At 34.3% G+C, this 12,037-nt stretch overlaps 1 protein-coding gene across 4 annotated transcripts in view; it reads left to right on the plus strand.

Moving 5' to 3' along the window:
- UBR1 (ubiquitin protein ligase E3 component n-recognin 1) overlaps positions 1 to 12,037 on the plus strand; it is a 72,791-nt gene that overhangs the window by 14,358 nt on the left and 46,396 nt on the right. For 2 of the 4 annotated variants that reach the window (XM_065635014.1, XM_065635018.1), the window contains exons 4-8: positions 1,661 to 1,771; positions 7,353 to 7,483; positions 7,981 to 8,122; positions 9,690 to 9,752; positions 10,076 to 10,199. In XM_065635014.1, the coding sequence (XP_065491086.1) occupies positions 1,661 to 1,771; positions 7,353 to 7,483; positions 7,981 to 8,122; positions 9,690 to 9,752; positions 10,076 to 10,199 (571 nt within the window). The remainder of the gene's footprint in view (positions 1 to 1,660; positions 1,772 to 7,352; positions 7,484 to 7,980; positions 8,123 to 9,689; positions 9,753 to 10,075; positions 10,200 to 12,037) is intronic. The other 2 variants (XM_065635017.1, XM_065635019.1) reach the window with 1 other exon arrangement.

Below are 12,037 nucleotides of genomic sequence, written 5' to 3' on the forward strand. Positions count from 1 at the left end.
AACAAATGTTAAGCATCAATTTTTTAATGAGAAGGTAGTTCTAGAACAGGATCATGTCCTTCTGATATCCTTTTGATTATTTTTGAGCCAAATGTATGTTATCTTTGAGAGATTCCCATGCTTTAATTAAAGAAAGATCTTTTAAATAGCTCTTAGCTAACTCACTGCGTAAACTATCATCTACTGTTTCTTTCCCAGGCCCCCTTTTTCACTTGCCCTCTTCACTGAGAACTGTGTAATTTCAACAGCCTTGGGGCAGAAATGGAAAACAATATATTAAGTATAATTTTTAAAGCTGCTCTAACTCTCCTTGTGAGAGGCAATAAAATATACAGAAATATTATGTATTCAATTTAATTATCTTTCACAAACAAAAAGTGTGCTCGATCTTTTTTTTTTGCAGTTATTCCTTCTATTAATTGACATGACATCCATTGAAGAAGTTTGTCTTACTTATATATTGATTTGTCATACCCTTTAAGTGGGTATGTTTCAATAAGAGACAGTTTGGAAGAGGGTCCTAGCAATTTCAAAATTAACTGGGACTAAAATACAATATTCAGCCCCTCTTTGTATACTGATCTGAAAATGTATTGTAAATATTGATTCAAAGACATTACAAAACTACTTGGATAATGCAAATATAACTCCCATATACACATGCATGCACACACACAGTTTAGAGGGGTAAGATGAAAACCAGGGAAAACAAGACAATAATTTGGAATTACAACTGGGCTGAGAAGCTGTTGTCTTTTCCCTGTTTTTCACTAACTTCTTCAGGCAAAACATCAGCCTTGGAAATAGGTAGTCAGATGGGAGCAGATTTGCTGCATTTCCATTTTAAAGATGTAGTCTAAAGTATACAGATTATGCTATGTATAGTTTCATAGAATAATTTAGGTTGGAAGGGACCTTAAGGAGGTCACCTAGTCCAACCTCCTGCTCAAAGCACATCTAATTAGATCAGGTTATTTTAAAATGTGTCATGTAAATAACAATTTTTTTAATGTCTTTTTATTGGGTCACTTAGTGTTTTTGTAATTATTTTAGGAATCGGGATTTAGAGTAAGCTAAAGATAATGATTTTTGCCTGAGTTTTGTCTGAACTTTTTTCCAAAATGAAGGGTCAGAATTTGTGCTTTTCTGAAAATATAATGCAAAATTAAAGGTGCAAGAGTGTACTTACATGCTGATTATATCTTATTTTCTTCAGTTAGAAGTGAAGGTACTACTAAACATCTGTTTAATATGCATATATTCTTTTTTAGACTGTTTTCAAACTTCATCAAGTAACTTGTAGACAAGGCATTAAGCGCATTTGCTATAATTTTGCTAATAAACCCCAAAATTAGTATTTTGCCATTTATGAAGTGCTTATTCATCAGCCATAGGCTTTTTCACCTACTTTCTACCTAAATTTAAGACTTGCATACTTTTTTTGCAGTGACAACTGTATTCCTCGTTTGTTTTCTGCTCAAAAAGTTTACATTTTTTCCTCCCACTCCTCCTATAAGTCTCTGGCAAGTCTGTTGGTTATGCAGTGGCTTGTGGTTTGTAACTAGGTATTTATGCCTGTGTTTGACTTAAATAATGCACTTTTTTATTTTACTCTTGCTTTATATGTGCATATTTCATGGATGAAACATATTTTTTACAGATGCATAGCTCCACTGGAGGTGGATTTTGTGACTGTGGGGATACAGAGGCATGGAAGGCTGGACCGCTGTGTACTAAACATGAGCCTGGAGCATCAGGTTCTGCAAAAGAAGTAAGAATATTGCTTAAAGCGAAAGAATAAATATTGTAAATATTGCCTTTTGAAAAACAGTGCTTATTCCTGTGTATGAAAGTATGTATGGTGTATAATTCATGTAGCAGGTCTGATTGAGTTGAATCAGGATTTTCTTTGTCAAGGTGCTTGGGGTCAAACGTTATATGAAACATCGTTTATTTCCAAATAAAAGGCAAAACCAATAGAACCGTTCCCTCTACCTGTCTTGTGCGATTCTGTCTTAGATTCAGAATTAAAGTTGTACTCTTGCTCTTTGCTATGTGTATTACTCAGTTCTTATTTACAAATAATTAGTCTCCCAGTGGTTAGTAAATATTTAGATATACTTACTTGATTTTAATGTCTTTTCCACATTATTGCATTACTGAACACTTTCTTTTTGTCAGTTACTTCTGGTGTGTTATCTGTCACTACGACTAAAATGAGTCCCTATGCTTGAAAACTGACCTCTTATGCTAGGATGTCTCATGCTTATTGTGCCTCATAAAGCAGCATATTAACGAGAAATATGCCATCTTATAAGTAGTTCTCAAAGAGAATGTAGGCAAATCAGTTGCTTCAGGTAACATTGTTTTTTCTGAGTCCTACATTCTGAGAAAAGCAGGGGGAAAGACCTTAGCATTTGTCATTGCAAATAGACCCCTAATTCCTCCTGGTTTTGTTGCAAAAGTACTGTTCTTCATATCTGGCAAAAAATCAAATGGAAAAGGAGTAAAGGCACTGGTCTTACAGAAAAATGAGACGAAGTTTTCCCTCATTTGTTCGTCCTTCAAAAAACCACAAACCTTAGTGGATTTCAGAAATAAAAATAGTTGAAGCTCCAAGAAGGGGTGATCTGATTGGCACTTGGAGCTTGTCACTGTAATGCTCACCTGCTTCTACTTCAGTAAAAACTGTTCTGCTGTGCAGTGCTTATCCCTGAGTATTGAGCTATGTGATATGCATGTGAGGCTGACACCTACATATTACTTATAAAAACCTGTAATCAAAAGAACCAAATTGTTTCCACGATATTAAAATACCCTGAAATATCTGTGATATGATTAATTTTACTGCCGTCACCATTACTATTTTACATACGTGTTTAATACTTTTTCCAGCACGTTCTAGGGGTGCTTCCAGAGTAAGAAACTAGCACAGTTCCTCTTTGAGAAGTATTCGTTTTTGTCCTTGCTTTCAGAAGGAAAATAGGATATTTTTTTTGCAATGCTAGATTCCTGGTACTGGTAATAAGGACATATGGGAAAGCAGACACAAGTTTTCTACCAGCTTCAAAGCTGCCTTTGGATACTATGGAAAATTTATGTTAAGATACTTGGTATCAGATTTCTAGCTGATTGCTGAGAGGTCCTTATCATATCATGAGGAGAATTTAGCAATGATCTTAAGACAAAATATTCAGGTGTCAGTTGAGAATTAATTATTCTTCCACTTGGAAATTGTTTCCAGCCACAGCATCTCCATTGCTCCTGGATAAGTGATTACTTATGCATCGGGTAACCAGTTTGTCCAGTTCATCTTTCAGACAGTAGCTAGCATACGTTATGGATTTCATCTGTGATGGTTCACAAAAAAAATTGCACCAATACCTAGATGAATGTGGACCTGGGGCACATTAAGAACTTTAACGAAGAGATTCTAAACAAAATAGATTGTATCTCCCAGCTTTAAAATTTACGTCTCTGTATGAGGTCTTCTAACAGCTGTTTCAGCACTTTACTTTTGAGAATAATAGTATTTTTTGGTATCAACAACTCTGACCAGAGTCCCTAAAATGTTTTATGAAATGTTTACTTCCTGCAAAGGAAACTGTTTCTCTGAAAGGTATGGATTTTGATCTCACAGACCTGGTATTTGCATCTGTAACAGCATATTCTGCTTTTTACCTCCCTTTCCTTTAAAACCGCTTTTCTATCACAATAAAAGTATCCAAAAACAAATGGTAGGAAAAACACCAAAACCTTTATCAAAATTTTACCCAAAAGCTGTTTCACTGTTGTTAAAAATCACAATGTTCAAATTTTGTGGGCTTTTTTCAAACCCAAAGCTTGAGAGGAAATTTCATTCATTCAGAGCCCACAGCATTTTATTTGTGTTTGCATGAAGATAAGCTGCTCAGAATATACTTCAGGCCATTTGTATCCAATGGAGATAAGGCTAAAGGATAGATCATATCTATAATGACAGCAGCTAGCACAGTATCTCTTGGTTTTAAACTTTATTGAGAACTGTAATCATACCTGTGATGATAAGGGAACAGGGAACCTCCCATGCTTCTTCAAGTAATATTTCCTCTTCCAGTCTCTGATAAGGTCTTTGGTTGATTTGCAGTGAATTTGTTTGGTCATCACTTCTGTCATGGAGTTGTGGGAATCCAAAGCTGTGTTACAACTGCTGTCAAGTAAACTGGAATGTACTCCTACAATTGGTGCTACCTGAGAGTTGTGAATGATAGAAAACATATAATTAGACAATTATTTGAATTTGGAGAAGTAGAAAGTTACTTGTTACAGTAGTTTTGTTGTCAATATATATAGTTACTGTGCAGTCAGTATATGTAGACTCTCTAGTAAAAGGGCAGAAGTACAACCACTACAATAAAGAAATGCATCAGTATATTAATATATACTAGAGGTAGCTATTTGCTAGATTGCGGTGCATGACCATCTTTCTTTTTTAATAAAAGACTTGTCTGTCAAGGATTTTTTTATGATGAAGAGGCTCATGGATTTATGGATTACCTCATAGTTTGTTCTCTGTTTTGAGAATCAAGGACATTCATAATGTAGGAGTTTTCTCAGCATATAGTGCTTATTAAAAGAAATGAGTTGCAAGACGCATTTGGAACAGACATTTTGCATATTTCTTTTCCAGCATATTTCCTGATAGTATAGAAGTTTATCACGTGCTTGTCAAACAAAAAGCACTCTTCTCCAGAGGATTCTGAGCAGTATTCGTTTAATTACTCTTAAGTGCAGAGGAGATATGCTAGGCAGTTTATAAACTTACTCTGATCAAGTAAGAGCAAGCAAGAAGAGGAGTCTGTTTGCAGCATGTTTGTCTGCTATGCAGAACGTGGTAAAAATGTGCTTGGGAACTGGCTGCTATTTTTAAAAGGTAAGTTAAGTTTAGAGTCTGATCTACAGAATGACCTCCTTTTAAAAATGAGCCCTTAGTAGAGGACAGGTTTCAATCTACAAGATCAAAGATAAGCACCAGAGTTTTGAGTATTAGAAAATATAGTATTGGTGCAAAAATCCTAATTGAACCATAGTTTTGTTTTGTTTTTGTTTTTCGAAAAAAAGTTTTACATTGAGGAGATATTTACAAACTTATTATGTATGCAATAAGGAGCTCAGAAAAGCAGTCCTTCATTTTGGAATCCCCACTCCAGACTTCTAGGAGTCATCCATTCCTTACTGATTCCAAATTAGTGTCTTCACTCTGCCAGAAATATAAAAACCTTTTTGCCTGAATGTATCCTTAAAAGCAGATAATTTATGTCTGAGATTAAGTAAAAATACTTCCCAGGCACATTTTTTTTTTTTTAAAAAGGTTATTAGTTGTTTTTGGATATCTGAACACGCTTTGTTCATTCTTCCAGAGTTTTGTTGTATGAAGCTTTACCTGAGACTTAAATACTTACACATTTTGGGGCATAGTCCTGAGGAAATTTTATTTTTACGCTTTCAATTTACATTAGATGTGTCTTAATTTCATTTTACTGTGACTTCGCTTTATGTGGATAGCATTGGAGGTGGCATTGCATCATTTAACTTTTCAGTATTTGTATGAGTGCGATCCCCACTTCTAACAGGTTATGAATTGTTTGAGGCGGTTTCCTTTGATTTCTTCTACAGACTGAAGGAGAATGGCATGTCTTACTAGGAGGTTCTTGTTGAGAGTATCTTTGTGCACAGCTTTATGTTTTCCTCCAGCTGTGTCATTTTTCTGTAATGTACGTTAATGCTTAAAAAGTCAAACTCTTAAGAAATACTGGAAAAAAATTAGTATATTTACAAATCAGTTCAGTTAGAATATTTTTAGCACTATGTTTTTTTTATTCTGCTCCGAATTTTAAGATGATGATAGCTTTGTCAGTCTGGGAAAAATCATTACCTCAGACATTTACGTTTGTAATTATCAAGACCTACCACAAGCTTATCCAAAATTAAGTGTGTACACACAGTGATATTTATAGACCATGATTTCATTAGCAGACATTTTAGATAGTATATTTGACTCCAAATTATTCTCCTAATGCTTGTTAGGTCAGAAAACTGTTGTTCAGAGATTTGGAAGCAATTGGTCATATTAATGCATTTTTACTTCTCTTCCACTACATTTTTAGGTTTTCCATCATATGGACACAACATGATTTTTTTTTTTTTTAAGTAAACTGCTTTATAAATGGATGATTGTGACTGTATAGTTGATTTAAGAAGTTTTCAAGAACATGATTCTTAGCCATATTAAACACGTCACTCTCTCTGTTTTCTTATATTCAACATCTGTCAGATTGTGTATTCCAGAGGTGAGTTCCCTTAGTACTGTGGGATTAAAAGTCACATGTGAAAAGCTTTATTCTTGGAAAGCATCTTTACCAGAGTGACAAAAGATGAGAAACCAACATGCATTCAGATTTGTAGGCAGTTTGGGTGATCCTACAATTATAGGTAACTTTGTGTGAATACTCTAGAAAATATCAGCCTATGTTTCTGTGTCATATTTTATATGAAATTACTGGATTTGGTTGCATTAACATTGATAACAAGGTTATATATAATTTATATATGCATATGCTGAACAGAAGGTCGTATGTCATCGGGGCCTTTGGATTAAAGCCCTCTTGTCACACAATGTCTTTGCAATGCATTTGTGTCTTGTTTCCCGAATATCAATTGCTTCATTATTAAACACAGATCTGGTAATTATTTTCTTAGTTTATAACCTTAATTTTTCTCCTGCTTAAATGCTTATGGAAAGGATTAATAATGTTACATGTAGACAATTCACTTAATGACCTATTTCTGGGTGGATGGGAAATGTATAAGTTCACTGGGATATTTTGAATGATTTCTAGAGCTGGGATGAGGTCTCTGAAAAGAACGGTTAGGTTTCCTTGGGTGATTCTGTTCAAGGAGTGTCATAAATGTTTGACAGAATACCTGCACAGAGGAGCAAGCAATGCAGGGGAAGAACTTTTGTCTGGTCTGCAAACTTTTAATATCTTGAGGTGTACAAAAAGCTGTTAACCAGCTTTTTAAAACTTTAGTTTAAAAAAAACAAGTTTCCTAATGCATTTGGTGAGGTTTTTTGTAGTCTTTTCCTAGATAAAAACTGGGTGTGTTAAAAAAGGCAGATGAAACCATTGGAATACTACTGAGAGCCCTTAGGATGAAATAATTTTGAAGAGAAGAAATTAGGTGAGATTAATTTGCTTGAAAATCATGAAAAAGCTAATTCCCTGCGACAAATACAGCAATAAGGTATTCTGCCAACCCTTTTTTATTTTAAAAATTTATTTTCCATATTAATATTATCTCTTGTTTTACAGAATTCTGGATGTCAGTTGAACGAAGAAATCATGGAGCACTCTAGGAGAGTGTTTCCCTCAGTGATAAAATACATTGTAGATATGCTTGTATGGGAAGAAGAGAAGGAACTGCCTCCGGAGCTTGTAATTAGGTAGGGAGAATTTCTAGCTTTCTCTTCAAGGTTTTAGAAACTTTGATAATAATTTTGTCTGTGGTATTCTTACACTTGTGCAAATTCCCTGTAAACAGCACTGTAGCATTTTTGACCGACAGTTATATAGAGAAAAGCTTTTGATACTTCATGACAAAAGCAATGTTTGTGCTCCATCCAAAAGGGAAAAGACTGAGTGTCATGTTAAAAAGACAAATGAGATCATAAAACAGCAGTGAGAGGAAATAATGGAATAATCAAGTAACTTAAAAACTCTTTTGTACTTTGCATGTGGTTTCTGTGGCTTATTCTGGTACAGATGGTGGGGGATATTTTGAGTGTGTCTTTGACACGAAGAACATGCTTAATTTTCTTCTACATTTTTTTTCTATTTGACATTTCTCTCAAGCTATCAAGTGAGCTGTTGCTTTTATTGGGTAGGATGCTATTTACAATTTTGTTTTTATTTGTATGATGATATGTTGGCTTTTTCCCAGCAGAGAGAAGGTAGACAGCTACTACTGTGTCCTTTTCAATGATGAACATCATTCTTATGATCATGTCATCTATAGCCTGCAAAGGGCACTTGGCTGTGAACTTGGGGAAGCCCAGTTGCATACTACTGCCATAGATAAAGAGGTTAGTTCATTCTGGATATGGGAGAAAGTAACTTTTTTTAATCATTAAGAAGTGCTATTATAGTCTCTTGATCATAGGATCTTTGGTTTTGGGATGCTGGAGCTTGAGGAGAGAAAACAGCATGTTGCAGAGTAACTGTTAATCAGCAATTGCTTCAAGAAAGTTTTTAAACTCTATAATTTTTTTTCTTCAGGCCAAAACCCAGTTTCTTGAGAAAGGAAAGAGCTGATTTATCTGAAGTTGCTCCTTTCATGTTTGGCATATTTTCTTTACCTTTTTTTTTTCTTCTCAGTTAAAATGAATGTTTTACTTTCATGGTATTTGTCTGAAAGATATACAAGTCAGCAATATGCATATTCACTTATATTTAATCGGAAAAATACCTTACATTTTGCAAGAATTAGTGCTCATTCTGGCTCAGACTTCATTTGAAAATCTTAAAACTTCAAATTAAGCAAATGAAACCAGGTAGAATCCATGAAGGAATGTGGGTGCACCTGACAATTTCACTACTTCATTTTTTAAACTAATGTCCCATGCCAAGGCCTTAAGCTAGTAATGTGATTTTAAAATTTTTTTCCATAAGAGAGAGAAAAGCATGATCAATGTTTGAATTATCTTAATTGCAACCATATTTTTTCACCTCACAAAAGTAGAAAACTTACATGTTTTCACAGAGAGACACTTTGACTATAGATCTATATGTGTTTCTTGTATATTTACATATAAACCATCTTACTAATATTAGAATTCCTTTTTAAATGAAAGTTTAGTTGTATTTAGTTAGTAGTGTCAGTCTTAATGTAATTACAGGGCTTGTCCTGCGGTTGCAGGTTTCATAAAATATGTATATACATCCATGCTTATAGGGTAACATTTAAAGGTTTTCATTATGAAGATTCCCTTTGCTTGAAACCTAAATTTTAGATCCAGAGTTGATCAGAGTTTTCATTTTACAAAGCACCTGCTACAGCACAGCACTAGATTATATTGTTTTAATTATAGCAGTCCCATAACATACAGGTACTTCCTCTCTTCTTGTGTGCAATTCTGCTATGTAGAGAGCTTGTTTTGGAAGCCGAGACTTCTGATTTCCTTTGAGTGGAATTTGAGGTCTAAGCTGGACCTGTTCTTGGCTTTATTGGAAAAACTATCAAACCCACACTTACAATATACCCTGCTACTTAACATACAGAAGTAAGAAATAGTAGGAAGGATTGTAAAAAAGTAAATCAGGATGCCTGTACTTGTGCTAGGAATAAAGTTAATTTAGTTTGTATTTAAAGTACTCTGCAGAAATCCCTTTCATCTCCTTTAATGTATATGTGAATTTTCCTTATCTCGTAATATTAAGATCCCCAGACTTTGTTGTTCTGTTGTTAATCTAATTGAAATAGCTTTTTTATAAAGATGATGATGTAAATTTTTATTTGCTTCTAGATGTCTAAAAGCACCATGAGTGATACCGGTCCACGTTTTTATTTCGTGTATAAAAAACCTAACAAGGATCAGGGTTGTGACATTTTGGTTTTATGTTGGTCTCATGCTCAATATTTTCTTTAAACAGGGTCGTAGAGCTGTTAAGGCAGGACATTATGCCTCTTGTCAGGAAGTAAAAGAAGAAATCAAGGTAACTGCCTAAAATATTTTTCTCATTTAAAAAACAAATCAACCTCATAATTATTAATACTGAAGACTTATTTGTTTGCTGTACAGTCTTTAACTTAGTACTTCTATGCTTTTATAACCTGCCTATGAACTTTTTGAAATGGAATTTATGCCACCACATTTGGTATAGATAGATATCTTCAGAAACAAAATGTGAAAATGATTTATTTTTTTGTTAGGGTTTGCTACTAACATGTGCTTTGGAGAGGTAATAAGTGCTAAAGACAAATATGAAAATTCATGTTATCTTTATTTTATATCCACTAATATCTACCTGACTCCTAGAGGCATTCTGAAAATGTTTCCCAACGACCACTTCATGTGGAGGTTCTGCACGCTGATGTTATGGCTCACCAGAAGTTTGCCTTGCGCCTCGGTTCTTGGCTGAACAAACTCATGAGCTATTCGAGTAAGCATAACTGATTTTTGTTACAATAATGCCATGTCAGTATTTGAATGACTAATTCTCTTAAAAAATGTCCTTAGCCATGTTATATAGGATATTCCCTTATTAAAATATTGTCACATTCCTCCAAATTAATAAATAATACAGTGGTATGGGCACTGGTATCCATCAGTATGGTTACGAATAGCAGTACTTTTCTGTTCCTTCTTGCTTCCTTCTTTCCCTGCTTGAGTTCCATCTGTTCCTCTAGAAGTTTTATTACCCTCAGTTTCATCATCACAGGCCTTATTTCAGTGGCTTTGCTTAAAAGCTGCTCTCCTCCGTGCTGTTGGAAAGCTGTAGAACATCTCCGTCAGTTAAAGCATATATCCTCTGCTCAAATTAATTCCTGCTCCAGATTTGATAGCTGTGATTTATTAGACTGTTAGTCAAACAAGCAAAAGTCTTAATTTAAAAATTTGTCCAGTAGTAGAAAGTCTGTTTTAAGCTTTCAAACATTGTTCTGGTGTTTGATGCTCATGATTTTAAAGAAAAGTTCTGAATCAATCTAACTTTCATTTCTGTTACTGTGTTTTGTCATACCTGTGTTTTGCAAAACTAAGCCATTACGAAATTTATTTCCACTGTACAAATATGTGTAGATTAAGCTCTACTCACTGTTTATCCTCCTTCTTCATAGGCTAAATCTGTTGTTCTGCTTTAGCCTCTTTTCTAAGCTTGGATAATAAAGTGAAGTTCTTATACATATATACATATATATATTTCCCATCCCTCCCTGCCCCCCTCCCCCCCCAATGCTTACTTTCTGATCTTCCCCTTGGAATACAGATATCAAAATTATACCTTTTTATAATCCTTTACAATCTTTTACAAATTTTAGCCTTCTGTTCTTTTCAACTTTGTATTTCTTTCACTGATGGTATTTTCTTGCTGCTCTGAGTTCCTCAGACAGTTATTTTAATTGGTACAAATTTTTGACTGTGTGATGGTTTATTTCAGGGTTTCTATAGAAAGTTTGAATTTTATCCATATTTTTCTTCCTAGATCTTTTTTCTTATCATTTTCAATTTTATGAGATTATTTAAAACACCAACAGCTTATTATTCAGCTCTTGACTCTCTGAGTATAGACAAGTTGGTGTCAGTGCCTCAGCAAATCCCCAAAATTTTAGATTTTTAAGAATTCCCTTTTTAGCTGATAAGAGAAGCTAAAACTAAAAAGAAGTCTCCCATGTTGTGTGTAGCACTGTGGATTAGGAAATTGTTATAAGTTAACTGATACTTTGATATGCTTTATGAGAGTCTGGTGGTTCCTGTTCTTTTGCTGTTCTTGCTTCGGGTGGTAGAACATGGATCAAGAAGGATTCAATACTATTTATTTCTAGGTTGTCAGGAATTGATTCATGACACTCTACTTTTCCTTTTGAAATTAGTAATGTAAGAACTCATTTCTGAATGTGAGTAACTCATGGGTGACTGTGATATGTTGATCCCCAAAACTGCTTCAGCAATTCCTGTATTTACTGAGAGGTGTGAGAAAATATAAAATAATGTTCTGAAATTCTGCAAAGGACTGACTTGCAGGGACCAGCTTAAACTTTCCTAGCCTGTGCGTTTCTGTGCTGACATAGTGAACTCTTCCTATGGATCTGCTTTGCTAAGCTGTCAAAATGTTTTTTATTTTAAAATACTCTTCTGTGTCATTGGATTTATTTAATAAAGTAGGTAAGAATAACAGGAAGAAATTAGTAAGGAGAGAGTATGTGGGAGTATGTTTGCTGAGAGAAAGCACAGCTAAAAAATAACTTGAACTTAAATGCCTTTTTTTTCCTTTCTTTTTAA

The sequence above is a fragment of the Caloenas nicobarica genome, chromosome 5 (assembly GCF_036013445.1).
Source record: "Caloenas nicobarica isolate bCalNic1 chromosome 5, bCalNic1.hap1, whole genome shotgun sequence".
Taxonomy (NCBI): Eukaryota; Metazoa; Chordata; class Aves; order Columbiformes; family Columbidae; genus Caloenas; species Caloenas nicobarica.